The sequence below is a fragment of the Pithys albifrons genome, chromosome 1, assembly GCF_047495875.1.
Source record: "Pithys albifrons albifrons isolate INPA30051 chromosome 1, PitAlb_v1, whole genome shotgun sequence".
Classification (NCBI taxonomy): domain Eukaryota; kingdom Metazoa; phylum Chordata; class Aves; order Passeriformes; family Thamnophilidae; genus Pithys; species Pithys albifrons.
The window spans coordinates 60372336-60394371 of record NC_092458.1 but is presented as its reverse complement, the minus strand read 5'-3'; the positions used below and the strand labels follow the sequence as shown (position 1 = coordinate 60394371).

At 42.2% G+C, this 22036-nt stretch overlaps 1 protein-coding gene across 3 annotated transcripts in view; it reads right to left on the bottom strand.

Annotated features, from left to right (window-relative positions):
* Positions 1–240: 240 nt before the first annotated feature.
* Positions 241–22036, bottom strand: part of WDFY2 (WD repeat and FYVE domain containing 2) — a 64030-nt gene continuing 42234 nt past the window's right edge. For 2 of the 3 annotated variants that reach the window (XM_071551885.1, XM_071551894.1), the window contains 9 exons: positions 18599–18653; positions 12795–12945; positions 10049–10161; positions 9047–9173; positions 6407–6512; positions 3204–3305; positions 2423–2553; positions 1970–2078; positions 241–1339 (listed from right to left, as the gene is read on the bottom strand). In XM_071551885.1, the coding sequence (XP_071407986.1) occupies positions 1310–1339; positions 1970–2078; positions 2423–2553; positions 3204–3305; positions 6407–6512; positions 9047–9173; positions 10049–10161; positions 12795–12945; positions 18599–18653 (924 nt within the window). In that variant the 3' untranslated portion in view covers positions 241–1309. Of the gene's footprint in view, positions 1340–1969; positions 2079–2422; positions 2554–3203; positions 3306–6406; positions 6513–9046; positions 9174–10048; positions 10162–12794; positions 12946–18598; positions 18654–22036 lie in introns of those variants that run through there. The other variant, XR_011697467.1, reaches the window with a different exon arrangement.

Genomic DNA, 22036 nt, shown 5'->3' with positions numbered 1-22036 from the left:
AGCAGCTACAGATCACAAGGACTGCTGAAACACGGGACACAGAAAAGACCTTAGTCTGAACTGCAGTTCTACTCTCTACATCAGTTTCTTTGAAGTGCATCAGCAATACCATACTAAAAAGTGAAATGGATTAATGGAACAGAGAGTTGATTCTTCAAAGAAGATCCCTTTGGAAAAAATGTTATTTTTTCCTTCATTCATCTTGACAATGTCCTTCTAAAAAGGTAATTTTGGTCAATCCAGGTTTTTAAATACTGTTTATTTTTAAAAGAAACTGTAAAATATGACAACAGGACAATGGGCAATTCAGCAATATCAATTTTGGGTCTATAGAGGAAATTAATAAAAACCATCAGCATTTTTAAAAATAAATATGACTAACCATACAGAAAACAGGAAAGACAAAATTCATCTTCAACAACAGAGACAGGTATAAATGCTGAAATGTTGCTGTGCAAAGTAGAGGTAGAGGTAAACCAGACTTTTCCAATCTAGACCAGTTTTAGATCTGCCCCCTTCCACACACACTCTCCCAAAAGTTCCTGTTGCCAATAATTTCATTTGAGTCAGCCTGTCAGCTTCACCAAACTCAAGTCTGTGTGCTCCTTGTAATGCTCTGAGCTGGAAAACTATTTTAGTTTCATGTAGAAATTAGTTGCTGAGCAACCTGCTCCCTGTTTTTGTGACTTGTGCAGCAAATGAAGAGACAGGAAGATTACACAGACAAATAAAATGCTCTCTGGATGATGCCCGCTAGGACAAGTAGATGGTAGAGCCCTTTAGGAATTGCAATAGTCCATCAGCTCCTTGGTGATGCACCCAGAAAACATTCAACACTGCGCCTGGAGTTCCTCCACTGGAGAGCCCATGGTCAGCAGAAATACTCCAATCAATAAGTACTCGCTATAGGGAGAGCCGATTGCCTAATACAGTCTGTTAATACCAAAAACACATGGTAGTACAAAACTCAAGAACCCTCTGTACAAAGCAGCAAGTATCTTGACATAGTGAAATATAAAAACTAAAAACTGCACTGCACACAGATTTTTCAAACAAACTCAAGACAGCCAAAGTCAGGTCGTACAAACCGTTAGTTAAAAAAATACCTTCTTGTATATTTTGAGAAGTGGAAAGAGTCTTCGTGCAAATGTTCAGCCTTGATCAAGCAGAGGACATGAAACTGTAAACGCATTAGTTCCCTTCTCATCTGCCGTATGCACCCAGCGTTATCTATCTTCTGCAGTATGATTAGGTCTAGGAAATCGTTTTCTTCCGTAAATACCACCTTTCAGGTTCCTCTGATGTAACATCAAGACACTACTGGTGTCATATCCCACAACTGTTAATACAATAAAATATAACAACATAGTAAATAATGGTTAAAGGCAATAAAGTATAAATAGAATCTTTAAATAATTTGCACCTTTTTTCTTTGCTCAAGAGGGGCTATATGGTTAGAGGTGGATGCAACAAGTCTGAAGAAGTTTGATTTCATTTTCCAGCACTCATGTTAAAGTGGTGGAGGTTGACCAAGCAACACTCTGTATGTCATTGTTTTACCCATAGGAGTAAGGTTCATAGTTGGCCATAAAGAAACCAAAAAACTCCCACTACATTGCTAACTTGAATGATCAGCATATCCATAACATACTGTGAGAATTTTGGTTTTCTAAATTAATCAAGTGTTATAAACCTATTCATTATTTTAGCTATTTCTTTATCTAGCAACACTGAGATTGGCCTTGTTGAAAAACAGTTGGCCTTCCTAGAGAAAAAAGTACAGTGAGTACTTGTCCCAGCTCCCTCAGGCAATAACTTCATAGACCATGATGTCCTTGGTGCTTATTGGGCATAAATCCATCAGTGAGAAGCCTCTTAGACGGGAGGAGGCAGGTAGGACATATCTGCAGCCACATGGGAGGGGAAGGGTAAACAAAATACAGGAGCTAAGCACATTCCTCACTCCTACCTTAATAACCTTATCTGTCCCCGAGGTCAACAGCCATCCCCTGGTGGCATCAAAGTGTACGTGAACAATGTTGTGCTTACTGTCATGGAAAGTAGCTGTAGGGGCTCGTCTGTAGAAAGAAATCCAAAAATTAGCAAGAACTGTAACTGAAGGATTTCCCCCCCCAGATTTTCTCTGCTGAGGAAGTAAATATTTGGCTGCTGCTCTAAGCCATTAATTCAGCAACCACTCTGTAAACTCTGCCTTGAGACCTTTCTGGCATGCAAGGAACAGGGGTGGAGGGCTGTCTGTGCCTCCTGACTTGATAGTCACCCCAGAGACTTATCTTGCTGAAAAAGCCCAGGGACCACCATGCCAGGCTGCTCCCTCCTGGAGCCTCACATCTGCCCAAGCTTTTCCAGATGCAGGAGTTTTGCCCCATTCCAGTGCAAGCCAGCTCAGTGTCACACTTACTCTTCATCTGTTATGGACTCGTGACAGCTATCACAGACCCTCACTTCAAACTCAAACCCCATCAGTGGGATGGACGAGCGCTTGGAGCTGCATTTGCCACATACGGCTTTTCCACACTTCCGGCAGTGATGCTGTAGGAGACAACATGTGGAAAGACATCTTAAGCCACAAAGCCAGATCAAGTTACTACTCAGGTCCCACTGGTTCTACCATCTCATTCCAACAAGACCCAGCCAAGGCTGCAGCAAACAGGAAAGCTTCTCAAGCTCCAGGAGAACAGGGAGTGCTTTTTCACCCCTTTCCCAAAAGCCTCTATCAGCCCTCTCCTGCTGAGCAGGAAAACACAGCAACATGTTTCAAGCAGAACAATAAGCCTTTTCCAAGACAGCTTGAGCAGTTAGAGATGTTTACCCAATCTCACTGAAAACAGCTTTGGTTCCAGGATGATCACTGAAAATCTGCTGCAAATTTCTTTCTGCAACACATTTGACCAACAATAAGCAAAATCCCACATGGCTAAAGCCATGCAAGGCCCCAAACCAATCTACTCAGCACAAGGCCTATTAAATGCTTTTGCTATTGGAACTGGTTGGAAAAAGAAAGGTGTGTTCCCTCAACCACAAAACCCAACCTCATCAGAAGAAAACCTACTGTTCCACTACCAAGCACTGAGCACAAATTGCAAGTTCTCTAAGCTTTAGGTGGAAAAAGGTTACCACAATCTATTACAAGAGGAAAGCCTAATTGTACCATGTTAACACTCCAAAGGACACATACAAACCTGCCTGAGGCCTATTTTCTTACTGTCCCACATTTGCTTGAAGTTCCAGAAGAAAGGCTGATCACATTTTTGACAGGAATCACTATCCAGCCACTCAGGGGTCTGCAACACACACACACACACAAACACAAAGCGGAAGGAAAAACAAACATAAAAACTTTCAATGGAGGTAGGACAAGAAAAATGTGTTGTGGTGTGGCAATATGCTCAGCTAAACTTGATTGAAAACCTTCATCACAAGATGCCACTTTGACTTTTCCTGTGATGTCTTTTTTGGCTTAGCTCTGAGCTTTGAAAGACACGGGAGGAACACTTTGCACACAAATCATGAAGAAGAGTTTGATACTAAGACCATGGAAATAATCCAGGAACAAACCAGCCTCCCTCATGTCTCCAATTCTGGAATTAAGCATATAAAAATACTTTGTCCTGTTCTGTCTAGACAGCATTTACTATCTGCTATTGCCACCCGTTTCCTCCAGAGACAATTAGTACTTTCAGTAGCCAAGCAACTCATTTGAAGGGAAATGGAGTTACCAGAAATGCTGATGTAGTTGGGGGTTTGACATTCTTTCTTTTTTTTCTTTAATATTGTAAGAGGTGTTCCTGCTGTCAGAGGTACCTGTGCTATAAATCACACATAGGGGTGAGAAAGATGAGATTCATCTGGGCAAGCCTAAGACCCAAATCTGCTCTTTTCCCTGCTTTTACAAAAGACAAGGGAAAGAAGGTCTTCTATTTCCTAACACAGTGTGTAGCTTTGCACTCATGCCGTGAATAAGCAGGTAAGAAGATTAAAGAAAATAAAAGACAATAGTAACGGCACTTCTTTCTCCTGCAGCCAGGTTTTGTTGTGCAGAGTAGCATGGATCAGATGCACTGCAGGGAAGCAAGTCTTGGCAGATCCTGAAAAAGCTCAGAAAATGCCTGAAGTAGCAGGAGGGCACATGGAAGGGGCAGTCATTCTCCTCCAATACTTTTGGGTCTCCTGACACTTGTCTTGCACTGAGCTGCTGAGGGACATGAAATGTATCTCCCCACAGTGTTTAAGAAACCTTCCAGGGGACAAAAAACTTGGGAAGAGTTTTGGTTCTTGACCCCTCTCCAGATGGCTGCAGTTTTTCTGTCCTAACCTGGCCTAGCAATAACAACATTTCTTCCCCAGCATGACTTCTGTTCCTTTCTTCAACCCACCAGAGCAAGAGCTCAGTCCAAAGCTGGTCCTGGAAAGTTGGTCCACCCTGTGTCCCCAGAGAAGCAGCCCCAGCCAGTCCATGACAGCCCTGCCAGTGCTGCCTCTGCACCACTGCAACATGCCCCTACTAGTCCCATCAACCCATGAGGTTAAATAAGCACTAGCTAGTTTCTAATATTTTGCGAGAAAGTGCTATTAGCAAACTGCAGTTGTCTTATCAGTCACTGATTTCTCACATGCTGTAAATTAAAATAGCAAGAAACACAGCTGAGAATAAGAACTACAAATAATAGAAAATCCAGGCAAAGATAAGGTAAGGGCAGATGGAGACCCTCGGCTCCCAGGATAGCTTTGATGCCCAGCAATAAAGCAATCACCTGCTTCATATTCTTCTGCCAGTTATTCTGAAGGCAGTTCATTCTATTGGGGCAAATGCTTGTCTTTTCTACCTACAACAGTCTTTCTGTTTAATGCCTACAGATTTACATCCATGTGTATAACTTTTCATCGTTTAAGCATTTGAAGCTATAGAGGAAGAAGACATTTTGTTCGTGACAAGTAACTGCTTTGTAGTCAAATAGAAACACAACTTCTACCATTTTTCAGATGTCTTCTTATAGCGTTTTAAAAATAGGTGCTCTAGGACCCGTTTAGCAGCAGGAATACCCTACTATGCTACTGATAAGAATAAGCACACATAGCCACAGGTTGAGAAAGCACAGCACCCATTAGCACCTGCTGCTAGGCCTTCATTTAGCTAATCATACTTCTCCCCTATTTTTTAAACCAGCCTTCTCATAACTGCTGCATGTTTTGTAACAAGCCAGTCTTAACATTTATTGTAGCCTTTTGAAGGTAGATAATAAATAAAGGTTTTAATTTCTGGATGTTCAAGTTGCAGCAAAAAGGAAACATCTGTTGGGAAGGAGGAAACTGCTCTGCTTTCATTTCACTGTAGGAGCTGATGACATAGTTGGCCACTGGATTAGCAATTAAAGACAGCCAACTGAAATGCTAATTCATGTTAAAAAGGAATCTCAGTTCTTGTCTATGCCTACTCCAGTAGTTTTTTAAAATCAAGCTTTCCACTTCGCTTTCCTCCTTCCTCAAGGGAGACACACACAATCCAGGGAGGCTAAAACTACTAAAAACCAGCAAAGATGGTGAAAGCTCATGCTGCCAAAAGCCTTGCTCAGACCTCTCCACTGCAGGGTCTCAGGGGGCCTTTGCACCCTCTGCAGGAATAGGGCAGAGGTTTGCTGTGACTCATGTCACCAGGATTTGCTAGGCTGCCAAGCAGGGCTGGTGTCTGATTCACTGGGCACAGTGCTTGCTCCTCCTCTCTGAGTCAGGTTTCAGAAACTGCCAAGTGGAGGCTGCTCCTGCAGTGCCAAAGACCCGGAGTGCATTTCTGCACCTGCTTACATTCTTGGTTGTGAAGCACAAAAGCAATTAGGAACATGTGGGTGAAATCTTACTGTCTGGATCAGCCAACCCATCATTTCCCCCACTTCTGTGTTGTTACACCAGAACAAAACTGAGTAGCAGGTGGAATTGAGGCTCTAGTTAAATGACTTTTTATCAAGAACAGGAAAAAAACCCCACTGGGTTGCAGTTTTCCGGATATGACAAAGAGTTTTCATGTTTTGCTTTCTTAAAAATAAAATTAATCCAACAATTGACATCTGAAAGGATAATATTTTTCAGGATGTACTGAAAAACAAAGCAGAGCATCTCACAATATCCTCCGTACTGGATGTGTTTCAGAGCAGTAATGTACAGAGTAAGAGCCATTTAGCAGCTATTTAATATGCAATTTCTGCCACACAATTTCCCCTCTACCATATTATCAAAGGTATGGCATAATTGCTGTATAACAAGTGAAGCATGTCCAAAAACATTTTTAAAGCCTGGAATGATCTTGTTTAGGTTGAAAGTTGCACATTTTAGAAAGGCCCCCTCTTCTTAAGACTGTTTCAAAACAAATTGATGAGAGCTAAGCATCTACCTCCTGCCTCTCAACATCCATGTTCCAGACGACAATTCCTCCATCTGCTCCACAGGATATGAGCTGCCGAGTGTGGTGAGCATAGGAGAGAGACTGAACTTTATCACTGAAAAAGAAACAACACATTTACTAATCAAACATCTGTAGCTAGTGCGCAAGTAAGCATAGAATATACCATAAAGCAGGACAAACCCTTTGTTTGCCTATATGTTTCCCTCTCCCCCTCACTGTACATGGCATCCATCAGATGCAAATCAGTCTTTGTTATCCAGTTGGGACCAGAAAGAGAGCATTGCTTATCTGGGCAGCATCCAGAAAAGCAAAGACCTGTTCTGATAACTGGTTTTGCTGCTCCTGAGATGGGAGGTCCCAGTTGCACTGGAAAGTTTCAACAGAGCTGCAGCTCTGGGCCTCTTTAAAAGCACATCTGGATGCACAGTGGCAGCCCCAGTAAGGTACCTTCTTGTCAGAAAGTAACAACTTCATTTTTGCAAAGTCCTGCAAGATCTAGAAATGAAGTACTGAGGAACTACTGAAGATTTTCTTTTAGGACTAACAAGCATAGAGAGTTTCAAAAATAATACAGGAATCACTGTTAAATTGTTCCTAAGCCTTCTCAAGGTAAGGTGGAAAATTTAGGTGCTGCTGTTTCTTCTTTTAGGGAAAAACATGGGAAAAATAATAAAAAAAAAGGCCAAGCCTCCAGAGGTGGGCTCGATCTCTAATAAAAGAAAGAAAACCAAGCCTCATCTCAAGCTATTTACAACCCGGGGAACAAAGACCATACAATACTGTTATGGAAAAAAACAAAGTTACAAAGACACAGTAACTGAGCATACTGTGACTCAAAATAATCCCCAACATTTGGTTTTCTTTGCTACCACCACTGATATTGTCTGCCCAAAGGACTTTCAAGCTAACACATTTGCTTGTGCAAATGGCTGTACCTGCAGAAGGGAATGCACTTATGGGAGAGTTTGGTACAACACAGTCACTCCTCACAGGGCCTGTCTGCTGACACCAGAGGCACTATCATGATTCTTAGGGCTTTATCTTGTACTATTCCAGCCAACAGCCACGCCACAGATTAAGATCCAGAGACTAACTTCATATTAGGAGAATGTCTTGGTTTAAGATAAGCAACTGCCAACCCCCCCAAGCACAGAGAGAAAAGCCTCCCTCCTAACACCAGGGAAAGGGAGGAAAAGAGAGGGGAAAGAAAAAAAACCACTTCAAACTGCATTTATACTAAATCTACATATATTTTTACAGAAAGAAAGAGACAATTAGAAGAGAGTACAAATATACACTCACACAAGTCTACAACAACAAGTTCCCCACCTCAACTTCTTAACGAACACACAAATTCTACTGTCTTAACTACACATTGCTTAAGAAGAAGCTTATTCCCCAGGGAGACAAACCCAAGCAGAAAGGAGAGACCCAGAACAACACATTTTACTTTCCTGAGGTACCCTGTGAGCCAGTGGTGGGCCTGGTCTTCTCCATCCCCCCTGGGACAGCATCGTGCGTCCTCCCAAGAGGAGGGCTGAGAAGCAACTGACTTAACCACTCCCACACTGGTTCCTACTTCCCTGGAGATGATGTCATAATGTGGTATGGAATACAAAGTTACTGGCTAGAAGAGGTCAGCTGTTAGCTCAGCCCAGCTCAAGTCAGCTGACAGCTTCGGCCTAATCCAAACTTCAGAGCCCAAATCTAGGCCCACCTAGGTGAACCCATAACAGAGAACTAACTTCCACCGCAATAAATCTGGCAGCAATGCATTAGCAAGCGCCACTTGTAGGGTATGAGGGTCATATGGGAATTTCAGCAAGAGCTCTGCAGTGCTCTGATATCCCAGAGGCATCCAAATCACACAGCAGAGTGCAGCATCACTCAAAAGAAATGGGTGAATATGTAAGAAACTGTTATGTCAAAACCATCATGGGATTCTTCCTCTCCAGAACTAAACCTGGCACGCAAGTCCCATGTATATGTAGTCCCAATACTCTCAAACAAACTTGTTGCATTGCCAGTGTTAAAAGGTGAGGCCATTGCCACTAGAGCTATTCTGACCTATATGAACACCCAGCACGGATTTACCCTTCAAAGACATCCACTATGCTGTGCAAATGTACATGCAAAGACAATGTCTCTTCACATGGAGGACGAGATGAAGTCTCCTATGGGTGAAGCACATTAATTACAATTCAGGCTGTAGGTAAAGTGGCATGGAGAAAGTTAGTGTGAAGAAAAGGACTAATTGACCATGCCTGATGCTCCCTCTAGGGGAAGGAAAGGCCTTGACACTTAAAACTCGAGAATTTCTCTGCAGCTGTTCTCATTTGAGGACACTACTCCTTCCAACACAGGTGCAGGGTCTGGCAGAACACATTCAGGATTACAGGTATTGTGCTTTCCTTCACCACTCTCTGCAGACTCTCAAACAAGCCTGTGAGCCCAACACTGAAAAACTTACTATAAGCAAATTATTCCTGTTGTATACGGACCACAGGGATTCACACATACAAGCTTGCGGCTTGTGAAGACTGTAATGACTGGGCTGTTTGTTTCCAGATGTGGCTTCTGCATTTAGATTTTCTGCCACAAAAGCAGGAGGAAGGGCTTTGAACGTACTTATGTCCTTGCAGCTCGATGGCTGTTCCTTTTCTTCCTCCAATATCCCACATTATAATGGAATGATCAGAACTGCCTGAGAATAAAACTCGCTGTATTGGGTCCCAACAGAGAGCAGTGACACCACCTGCAATAGGAGTGCACACAACAGTTATTTTATTACAGAAAGCAGAAGGCTGGAACGTAGCTAAATATAAAAGTACAAAAAAAATTATGGAAAGAGTGATCAAAATGCAGGCCTCTTTAGCAAAGACCATGCAGCCATGGAAAACTAAGACTAACAGTCTAGAAAACCCCTGAAACCCCATCTTGCTCTTCTGTGGTCAGAGGGATCCACTGCCACTTGCATGGGTGAATACACTGAATGGTAAAATGTGGTAGAAGGATGTAGTCAGTGTGACTACACAGCTTATCATCTCCATAATTTCCAAGACATAAAAGGAGAAACAAGTGTGAATATTACAGGCATCTTCTCAGTATCCTAGCACAAGGACTGTGCTACCTTGTGATTGAGCTCTTAGCATTTAGTCAGACAGAAGGGATATGGAGAGAAAGTGCTGAGGAATGACCACCACTTCTTTTGTCAGAAGGCAAGATCATATCCAGGATTGCTCTTTTTAAAGGGTGGTGGGGCATAAGTTCCAGCAATGAAACAAGCAATTAGTGTATCCAAGATGTGCCTATTCCCCTTGGGAAAAAGTGTTTATCAACGTGGGTCTTTCCTCTACTAGCATCCTTTTTTTCCCAAGAACTACCATAACTTGTTCTAGTCTCACTCTGCTTTAATTGGCATCTTCTGCCACAGATGTTTTCTGCTTAGAGCTCTGGTCACTCTGATTTTTACCCACACAGCTTTCCTGAACTGCTGTGACAGTTTAAGGTCTATGTCCCTTTCATGCTATGCACTGCCACAAGCTATCATAGTGTTTCACAGGAGAGTCAAACCACCATTATGCTCAGCAAAGACAAAGAACCAGATTGGATCTCCTCCTGAGGCCTCACCTGTGTGTCCCTTAAATGTTGTAACAAGACTGCAGGACTCTTGCTCTAGTTTGAGTATGGTCACTTGCCCAGAATGATCACCAACAAACACATGCCGGGTTTCCACATCAAATCTGACGGATAAATGCTGAGGAAAATATATTGTTTACACAAGCTTTGCATTTCTTTCACGACTCATTACTTTTTAACATGAGCATACTGCAACGTTGTGAATAGTGCTCCAATCTCAAGAAGGTATTCAGAGTGTCCTTTTAGGCACCTGTTCATAATAATAATGCAGTATCCCTGAGTAAACCAAAGAGTGAGAAAAAATGAGACTATTCCAGAGGATACAACTGATGTTTTTGTCATGAAACACCTTCACCATAAACATGGGAGTCATCTCCTTGGGCTCTGTAAATTAGGTACTAGAGTTGGATTGTACCCACTCTCTCCTTCCCAAACTTGTATAAAGTAATTACTACTGTTTTTCTGCTTGTATTGGATTTGCATGTCAAAGCTTTGACAGTGGGGGCTATATGCAGTGGCTTCTGTGAGAAGCTACCAGAACCTTCCTCCATGTCCAACAAAGCCACTGTCAGCCAGCTCCAAGATGGGCCGACTGCTGGCCAAGGCTGAGCACATCAGGTAGCACCTCTATGATAACAGATTTAAGAAGAGGGGCAAAAAATAACCCAGCAACTTCACCTGGCAAAAAGAGTAAGAACATGTGATGGAAACAGCTCTGCAGACACCAAAGTAGTGAAGAAGGAGGGGCAGGAGGTGCTCCATGCACTGGAGCAGACATTCTCCTGGAGACCATGGTGAGGCAGGCTGTCCCCCTGCAGCCCTTGAAGGCCCACAATGGAGCAGATATCCACATGCAGCCCATGGAAAAGCCTGACACTGGAGCAGGTGGATGCCTGAAGGAGGCTGTGACCCCATGGGAAACCTGCACTACACCAGCGTCCTGGCAGGACAGAGGAGCCCACACTGGAACAAGTTTCCTGGCAGGACTTGTCACCCTGTGAGAACCCACGATGGAGCAGTCTGTTCCTGGAGGACTGCAGCCCATCGAAAGGAACCACACTGGAGCAGGGGAACAGCGTGAGGTGTCCTCCCTCTGAGGAAGAAGGATCAGCAGAGACAACATGTAATGAACCAACTGCAACCTCCAGGAGGCAGAACAAATCAGGAGTGAAGTTGAGCCTAGGCAGGAAGAAGGAAGGAGTGGGGGGAAGGTGTTCTTCAGTTCTGATTTTGTATCTCATTACCCTACTCTGATATGATTGGCAATAAATTAAACTGATTTCCCCAAGTTGAGTCTGTTTTGCCTGTGATGGTAACTGGTGAGTGATCTCTCACTGTCCTTATCCTGGCCTCTTGATATGTTTTTTCTCGCCTGCCCAGCTGAGGAGGGGAGTGACACAGTGGCTTTGGTGGGCACCTGGCATCCAACCAGTGCCAACACAAGACCATGCTTCTTCATTATAGTAAAGTTTGTGAACACGACAAAAGAGTATTGCTTTATGTCATATTTGGGGAAGTATCAACTGCATCAGGTGCCCCACACATTATATTCTAAACCGAATACAATCTGTACCACTGAACCACTACTGGAACCACATAACTGGACAGATATTGACCTCTTCATCCATTTAATTTCACATTCAGAGTCCAGACTGAATATTTAAGGAGCAACTGCTTTTACCACTCCATAAGAGCAGTGCTATTTAAGAAGCACTGATTTTAAGCACACAGGACATTAGAGAAAAAAACCCCAACAAATACGTTCTTGCTTGTGCCAAATATATTTACAATATTTGCCAATGACTGTTCCTTCCACTGCCCTTCACCATCATGATCTGAAGACCCAGACTAAAATGTCCTCCAAAAGTTTTAATCACTCAAAATGGTCTGTTCTCTAGAGAGATTGAGGGAATACAGGACAAATTCTTGCATCGTGCTTACAAAAATATTTATCATTTTATTAAAAATTAAGTTCAGTTATGCCATTGAGATTGGCCAAATGACTAGATAATATAACAAAAGTCAATATTTGAACAGTAATTTTGAGTCAGTCTCACTTCTCATGAACTAGCAAAACTGAGATCGCCTATACCATGTACACTTCAGGGCATTTTTAGTTTGTTTACACTAACTCCTATTTTTAGCCTAAGAGCTCATACTTTTCCCCTTCCCTTTTCATTTGTGATGAAGCTGAATTAATATTTCTTTTATTGTCAGGCAGCTGGGGCAGCTCTGGGTGAATAAGCCACTTGAGTGCCATTTCTGGAGTCATTTACTTGTTAGTTAACCCAAATTCCCAATACAGTGAGCAGTTCCACAGTGAAGGACAAGTGATCATTATTTTATATTAAAGTCATTTAGTTTTTACCATGCATGCACACAAGCACTCTGACCTGATCACCAGTCTACTTTGCTATCATTAATTTTCTAAAGAAAGCATGTACTGCATGTTTAAATGAAGGGCCTATCCATATTTATTACAATAGCAGACCACAATAGGTTGCAGATCGCCCATTGTGGTGCTTAAAAATTCTTAGACCCAAATATGCCACAATGCATTAAGGAAACTAAGCAAGGAGAACAGACAGATTTTTAAACTGGCTTTAAATAAGTTTCTCTCACAAAGCATTGAATCTATACAGGGCACAAAATTTGGAGGACATCTAGACAAATAAACTAAAAGGGCTCTTTGAGTGCCAAAGAGCAGCAATAAAACAGAGAGCTCAGCAAAGGATACTGCAGGCCACAGGCGCCTGCACTGGTGCGGTACCCTCCCAGCCGCTGGCCACTTTCAGAACAGTGCCACGTGAAGTGTTTGTCTTGTCCAGTGCTTAACACCCACTCCATCTCCAGGACAAACAGAATCATGATGACCCTGCTTTGGTGAGCTGAAAATTAAGCAGACAGACACATAATCATGTCACAGAGAACACAGGGGCAGAAGAGAACTGCAAATACCAACTGCACCCAACTCCTCCACTCACTCTTCCCTGCAGAAGCAGCTAGTGTAAATCTGTTGTCATAAGCTATAATACAAGCTTGTAAGGTCCCTGCTCTGCATGTTCAGCATTGGGATGAGCAAACACAAGCAAGGCTTAATTCCTTCCATGCCTATTGCAGCCATTTTGCTTCCACAGTAGCACAAGAATTCCCTCCATCATTATATTATCACTAACAAAACTGCTATTGTGGAATGGACTCAGGGCTTCATTTAAACCTCTTCCAAGCTGGTTTTATGACAGCAGTTCAAATGCCTACACTGCCACTCCTCCTGCTGTGAGGTCTGGTGGATCTGGGCTGTGGTACTCCAGCAGAATGATGAGTTATAGACACAATGTTGTACCAAAGGGAAGTTTCAGCATTGCATGCAAACCAGATAGAAAGGCAATTGGAATAAAATAAAAGAAAATATCACAGCTGTGGTAGATGAAAAAAAAGAAACAGCTGAAGGAACAAATTTCTACTGCTACCAAAATAAAGCCATCAAAACAAGGGAATGCATGACTGGACACACAGTTTTTTGTATGACTGACCAGTGGGCTTGGTCATGAAGTGCTGATTGAGCTGACTTTTTAATGAAAAACATGGCTGGAAAGACATGCAGAACTATTCCCAGCTGTATCTTAGCAGTGAATGCCATAATCCTCAATCTACAGCCCTACTGGTTTATTACTGTTCTGAGACTCAGCAATGTGTCACACAACACAGGCTGCTTGTATCTGTTTGTGTAAAACTGACACTAAAAAATATTAAATATGTTTGGAAGCTTAAACACCAGTCCCAATCTTTTATTTGAAATGCAAAGAAATTCCTCAGAACAGTATGGGAAGATTGCTGTGTGCCCTGTACAAATATACAGCACAGATGACAGCTGTGTTCAAATCCTATGAGGGGGAACTAGTCGTAGCAAGGAAAAGGTGGCTTGCACAAGCCAACACCTGATCTGATCCACATCGCTTTTTTAGACAGAGATTCCCTGAGAAGAAAAGTCAATAGATGCACTGACACAAGTTCCTAAAACTGTGATTGACAGCTAGACCAGTTTACAGTGTCAGGCATGAACCATGACCAGACGCTTTCACCTTTGCCTATAGAAGAACTCAGATTTTGGCTGTCATTCCCATATACTTTTACACTCCAGAAAGAAGGATGGAGACCACCCAGGAGTCACTTGAGCTCTTTCAAATAGATCCTACCTCCTCTCAGCCCTTGTTTTCTTTGGAAAGAAATTCAGTGACCCCATGGATGGCTCATGCTTGTCTTTCTCTATCTGTTGGTCTCTCAGGGAACACTCATACTAGCTGGTGGAGTGATGCACTGAAACAGGGTCATGATGAGTTGCATGCTGCTACAAACATCTCACAGACTTGTAAACATGTTCCAGGAGTTTGTGTGCACCAGCAAGGTCACAGATAGATTCATGCATTAAGAGGGAATTTGACTCATGTAAGGCTTAACGAAGCAAATTGTCAGAAGGTTAGAAGCTTATAGCAGAACAAGGAAGAGGTCTGGGCCCTAGGACTAACACAGGTTCAGGGTCTTGAAGCAGTAAACAAAAAGCTGGTCCTTCATTCATGGAAGGTTTGATCAATATTTGTGCACATTAAAAAACGTAGAGCAAACTATTCCAAAACTGCTCATTTGCAACAATGGCAGGATGGAGATGAGGCTATGGAGGTTGAATATGGTCATAGGACAGGAAAAGCCTCGGCAAGCACTAGACAAGAGCAGATTTGTGTAAACCAGCATGGGAAGGGAGCCATTTTGGGGGGAAGATTATGCTGTAGAGAAGGTAGAGAAGCAGCAGAGAGGAAAATGGAGCAGGTACATTTGCAGCTGGAAGGTGGGAAGGCCCAGAGGGGCTGCTTTCCTGCTATAAGAAAGCAGCAGCAAGCACTGTGGAAAGAAAAGGTTGGAGAAAGGTTGTAAAGGCTCTGCCTAGAGAAAAAGAAATTGCAGCCAGGAGAACGCTATGATACCAGCACATGGAAAAGGAGGACCTGTGCTGTGTAGAAAGGTAAAGGTCCAAGAAGCACAGCCAGTGCATGGCCACACAAAGCACAGGGCAAGAAGCTGTGCTGGGGGGTTACAACAGTAAAAAGCACAACCAAAAGAGAGGTGGAAGTTACCAGTAAGAAAAAAAGCTTAGCACATGTAAGAAAAGTGCAAGTGAAGAGGCTGTGCATAGAGGAAAGCAGAAGTAAGGGCATGACATAAGCTGGTCTGAACTCAAGGGGGCAAGGGGACACCGTTGAAACAGGGAGGCTGCAAAAAGCATGCGGCAGAAGCAGGTCTACAAATCTGGCAAGGCAGAAAGTATGTGTTAAATAAAAAAATAAATCAGTAAAAAATAAAAAGCCAGGAGCTGTTATCTCATCCAGAGAGGGACTGGAAACGTGGCCCCTGGCAAGAAGCAGGGTAGAGAATGCCATGCGGAGTGGGAAGCACCAAGAACCATGTGGCTGGACCAGCCTCTGAAGAGTTGGAGGGGGCTGGAAGCCAAGGCTGCTGAGTGGAGGGAAGGATTTCTTCAACATCCAAATTTTGCAGGAATGTGAAAGGAGCTGCCCAGGGAAAGAGCGGAGGGTGAGAGTGGAGGGTGTGAGCGGAGGTTGTGCTGTGGCTGAAGAAGAGAGGATGGCGATAGTTATGAGAGACCAACAGAGAATGAAAAGTAATATTTCAGAGCATCCCAAATGGCACTTCAAATGCTTGCACTACTCTTTCTTACTCAAGGGAAGGAGTCACTGTCTGCAGGAGGTCAATGCTCCGAGAGTGACCCTGTAGGCCTGAATTAACACTGTGTCACATCTCCCATCTCTGTGTTTGGACCCCTTTCAACAAATAATATTTCACAACTCCAGTCACAGTGTTGCAGCAAAACCTCCACAGAGCACATCCAGCCACATATGCTGCTGATGCCAGGCTGCCATATGTCACTGGACCTGGCTGCACATCCCTACCAACACCAAAGCAGAGCCTATACACGTGTTGTCATTCTCTGTCACTAGTGGATCATTTGGCAGACATGTTCATGGCCTTTCAAGACACAATAATGTTCTTTAATCACTACAGCAGCCTCAGCTACCTGGGCTATGCTAGGCAAGGTGTTACTTTCAGGAGCACTGCTGAACATTTACAAAGCCAGCCTACACAAAGCCAGATAGCATGTCTAAGCTAAAGCTCCTTGGTAGTCTAAATAAAATTATTTACTCCCTCTAAAATAAGAATATAAAGGTCTTACCTGAAAACTCTAAGCAAAGCCAAAACTTTTGAAAAGCAAGGCTTTGAACAAAAGAACCACTAGAAGGCCACCATACCCAACAAAACCACTTGTTATTTTTTAATTGTGTTTTTCCTTGCCCCAGGGATTTACCAAGCTTTATGCCAACCCCTTCAGTACAGCCATAGGAGGAGAGTGCACTATAGACATGGGATTGCAGAGGGGGGTCCTCCTAGACCATGTGAGTAAAGTCCATCTCTGCTGGACCACGATATGCCTACCTAAAGGACTACTGTGCCCTGCCCTGCCTATTTTCCCAGAGAGCATGGTGAAAACTGGGCTCTTTCCTCCTTGCTATAACCCAAAAGCACCACTGGACTCTGGTGCTGGTGAGGCCCCCAGTAAACCCAGATCCAGTGTTCTGGATGAAGGCACAAACAGGAAGAGAAGCATGAAAGTGCCTAATACTGTGTGGCCCAATGGAATTACAGGAACCTGTAACCAACAGCAGCTCACAGAGGATCTCATCCAGCACCCCAGACCTCCAGTATGGGTTTAGCCAAGTCCAGGGATCAGGCAGAGGGAGTTCTACACTCTTCCACCAAGCTCTGGTGTGAAAAGCACATCTTTTTGGGTGTGGGTGGCACTAAGCACTGTGCTGTGGAGTAGCAGGCAGCCTCACATCATTGGTGCCCTGCAAACAAGGTGGAATCTCTTATGGTTTTCTTTTTTTTGTTTTCCTACCTTGCACTATCAAAAAACTGTTCGCTGCAATTGTTCAGGTGTGTGTGGTGAGACACTAGAATAGGTTGCCCAAAGAAGACAGACAGGCTAGGCAGGAGGAAGCTCTAGTTAGGACTGTGGTCAGTTGTACCACCTCTCCATGTCCATTAGAATCTTAGCTCTTCAATAATTGGGGAATGCCATTTGAACTCTTGGGGTTCTCCTCCAGGACAACCCATGGAGGTTGTCCATAGCATCTTTGTAGCCAAAGACTTCCTGCAATGCTTTGCAGCACATCTGGCACACTGCAGCAGAAGGCCATGAGAACAGCTTCAATTTTCCTTCTCTGCTTTTTTTTTTTTAATTTTTTTTTAATTTAGACCTTCAGTAGGCTGTCACAACCAACTGGCTTTTCTGCATACTGCCAAGATATCCATTCCCCTCTTCCAAAATTTCCAGCATTTTCCCTGGAGAGCTCATCAAGGAAGTTTTTCTCATGCATACATTGTTCTGCATATGCAGTAGAAAAGACTTCAGCTCACTCTCTTCAGTGCAACAACCCTTAAATATGAAACCTATGTGTGTCAAACTTTACAGTCAGACTGCAGTAATTTTATTTAAGATCTATATAGATTTTTTATTATCACTGGATTGGTTTCTTTCACTTTTCACAAGCTAAGAAAAAATGCAGGCAATTCCTGCTTAATTTTACAACATAGCAGACATTCATGAAACAGCTGAAGTGAAATACTCACATGTCAGCTGTGCTCTGCAAAAGTCAAGATTCTCTTCATACCTTAAAATTTAAACGTTACCAAGCGATGACCAGAGTCTCCATTTAGAGATTTAAATTGTTCTCTCAGTTTTTTAAGATATAAAATGCAAAACATAAGTAAGTACATATTTTTAAAATGTATGTGAGAAACCTAAAGCCAACATGTCAGAGGCTTCAATACAGAAACAAAATGCTTAATACATAATATGATATGATACATTATGCTACCCTATCACCTCTTAGTCTAATGGAAGAAAAAAAAAGATAAAAGAATAAATTGTCCTGTAGAGGTTTGACAAGGATAAATAGCTAGGTTACTGAAAACATCACATTAGTGAATACCAGAAACTAATTCGAAAAGACAGGGACTAACATTTCTTGACCTTTTACTACAAGAGGTATTCACTGATACTCTTGAGATTATTGAACCCAACAGTTACTGAAATATAACTGGGCCAACCTCTAAAGCCACAGTCCTAAATGCCTCAGTCCTAAAACACAGGTTAGTTTCCTACATTGTTAAAGTAGATACACTGGATTACTAATGACTGAAAATTAAAACTCCTCTTCCCAAAATATGGTCTGTATTTTGGTCAGTTTGCTATCTAGAGTGATATTCCAAAGGAAAAATGAAACATGAAATAGCTCTTTTAAAAGTCTTGTAAACTCAGAGCAAGCCACATTGATAAAACCAGCATTCACATTAGTAAAAGAAAAAAAATAATTGTAAAGTAGACTTCCTTCCATTCACACTTGTTAAAAGAACATTAACAAAAATTAATGACAATACAAACCAATTAACACAGATCACGGTTCTTACCTTGGTAACTTTTCACTAGTGTCATCTTGTTGTAATCTTCTGATAAAATGAATTCCTGAAGGAAGGAAAAGAAAAAAACAAAAGAAACAATGCTTAGAGTTGTAAAGTGTTTGAGACTATTTTCATTTTAATTCTTTACCTAGGTAAGGTCTCCCTTCTTCACAACCACTGACTGTCGTGTCTATAATTTTGCTAATTTTGTATATCTCCACCTAAAAATTTTTACATTGTTTTACACTATTTTACATTATTTTACTTTTTAAAGCTCCCTAAGAAACAACATTATGAGTTCTTCTGAACAAAATGGTGAAGATAGAAGAAATACTGTCTAAAAAGAATTCAAAAATGCTGACAGAAATGACTGGTTATGAGCTGAGGTGCCACCAAATGAAGGACCTGAGATCTGGCAAACACCTGTTGCTCAGGACAACCTGGGCAAAAGCCTGTGTGTGTGCACAACTATGTGTGCACGTGTGTGCATTTGTGTATATACATGTAACATGCTTGTGCAAACACTACATCCCATCCTGAACACTCAGGAAACTCTATACTAATATGTAAGAGACTCTTGAAGTTGCTAGGTACTAATAATACATGATGGGATAGAGTACATTTCAGGTTTCTGTTAAGCCTCTCGGTGCTTCAGACAAATAGAAATTCAGACTTTTTCCCGCCTTGATTTGATTACAATATTAGTTAATATTTATTCTGGCACCTTGGAAGCAGACTTTTTTGCTTTGCCACTGCATTGTTGTGTCTAACAAGTAGTTGGAGTGGAGAGTGGCTCAGCACGGCACAGGCTGTGGCTGCCTGGGCAGAGGCATGGTGTGAGTGTAGCTGAGCTCATCACTGTGGCCAGGGAAGAGCACACCTATGGGAAAGGGCTTGGCTGTCCTGCTGCCTTGGTGCTGCTGTTTAATCACCGATATGGCTTTTGCACAGGGAAATGATGAAAACAGCAGCTAAGAGTCTGCATGGAGGCCTCAGCTCCTGGAAAAACCCCAGGTGGTTGGACTGAGTGCTTTGGTGTTCCTGCTGCTTGTTCTGTAGAGGAGAGTTGCTCAAAATTGGGGAAAGAGAATGGCCACAAAAAAAAATGCAACATCTCTCTGGAAGAAACACCCAAGTAAGGGGTAGACACTGTGACACGACTGCATGAATTAGCTTTCAGATTGCTATCAAGTATCTACATGCTGACATCACATGCTCAGAGAAACACAAAGAAAAAAAAAACCAGAGCGCAAAAACACACATATCAAGACTTTATAGCAAAATACATGGAAATTCCCTGTGCTGCTAGTCTACCTAGAGGACAGAAGTAAAACCTAACTTAATTAACTTGAAACAGGGTGAAAAAACCAAAATAAACATTACAAACACAAGATAAGCTAAATTGAAACACATATAGTTGTGAAACGTTCACATGCACATGCCAAAAGCACTGTGCAACAGCAGAGAAGACTGGACTTCAGGAGACTACAGACTATATTTAAGACAAACCAAATGTTCAGTGCAAAAGAGCATAAGACATTCAAACCACCAAAAAGGCCAGTATTTACCCCCAGTTTCCAAACCAGAATTTAAAAAAAAAAAAGTCACTGCATTTTCTGTGATGTCACTGCAGGTAACCTGCATGGCTTTCCAGAACCAGAATTACCTTAATACCTCATATGTCCTGCTTGGTAGCAAGGTGGAGAATTACAATACTCAGCTGTGGAATATCTACAGATCCCAGTTCTAGGAAAACAGCTGTGCATGATTTGAGGCAGCTATGTATTCTGCTCTCTCTAGGTTTCTGTTCAAAAATTTGTTATAATTATGTTCTCTTGAATTGCTCTACTTCATCTTCCTTTTCTTAATCTGTTCCACCTCCTATTATCTTTCCCCTGGCAGCTGAGGCCTACAGTGGGGAGTGTTATTTAAATAGCAGCAACAAATCAATTAAGTCAGCTGGATTTCTATACCAGGGTCACCTTAACTGTACAAACCACATAAAGTTAAAAATCAGCTACACCTCCCAGCTTTCATTAACCATTGTCTGAAAAATACTAAACCACCACCACATGAAGTGCTTTACTACAAAGCCTAATTGAAACAGGACCCTTTGCTACTAATGCTAACTTTCTGCTATTTTTACCAAAAGAGAAATGGCTTTAAGTGCCGCAACACGTAGTGGGAGAATATATCTGCCTTTCCCACCAATTTGGATGTCCCCAGCTTTGACTGTGGTGGCACACAGGTGCTGGTGACTTCAGGTGGGATGCAGAGCATGATTTGCATTCTCACTTTTCTTTGCATTTTCCCCTTAATAAATGTGGTGTGGCTATTCTGTTCTGTAATCCAAACAGTCCTACAATTTCAGTAGAAGACTGAAAAGGCTTTTGAATCTCTCCATCGTAATACTGTGAATCAAACACAAATGCAACACAAATGCTTATCCAAGTATTAATTAGCAATGTATGCTTTAATACAAACCACAGCTATGTCCTATTAGTACACTGCTTCATCCAACATATAAACAAATGCAGTACAGTTAACTTGAATACTGGATATAATTTTTCCTTTTTTTTCCCTGTGAAGACTTCTTATCATTTTCTTCTTTAAAAGCATATGATAATTTGCGATGCATTCTTATTTTGCATCTTCTAATCTTTCTGCAGGTCTTTTACACCCAGCTCCCCTTTACGTTTTCATGTCTTCTCCCATTGTACTTATTGCTTTCTTCCTCTTGAGGCCAAATATTTGTTGTGTCACTAGATAGGCACTTTAGCACAGGGTACCTTGCTCAAGAAATACGTGCTCTATTGCACATAGCTTGTATCACCTGCACTACAACAACACTGATTACATCTCTTTAACACAGTACCAGCAGAAACTGTTTTTTATCATTGCATACCTAGATGTTTTGCTCCTCTCAGAACTGCTGACGCTTAGTTTCATTAGGCAGCTTTTTGGCTCTTCTTAATGAGCTAGAGAAGCCGGGGTCACCCACATAGCTCAGCTGGTGCTTGTTAGCAGAGCAGAGAAAGACTTCTGAAGCCTCTTTTGTACAGGAGGGGCTGGGGTATATCAAAGCACTCAGGATGGCAAAATCAAATCCTCTCCTTGCAGGGATTAAAACCAATTTTTTTGGCAAGATCGCTTTTCACCCTTTAGAGGAGCTACTTTAATGCACTTTTCCCCATACTTTAAATGTTAGTGCTCAGTCTTGCCTGTTACAAGTCAGCTTATTATTACAACAGTGACTTGGTACCTTGAAAACCTTCACAAAGCACAAAGAAGTCTCGAACAGACTGTCAAAATCTAATCGTCCACTGATGTACAAAGACTCTCAAATATTCCTTCATGCAGCACACCTCCATCACACTGAAACACATATACTCTCCACAAACTTCTCTTGAGCATAAGACCTCTGAAAATCTTCACCCTGGAAATAGT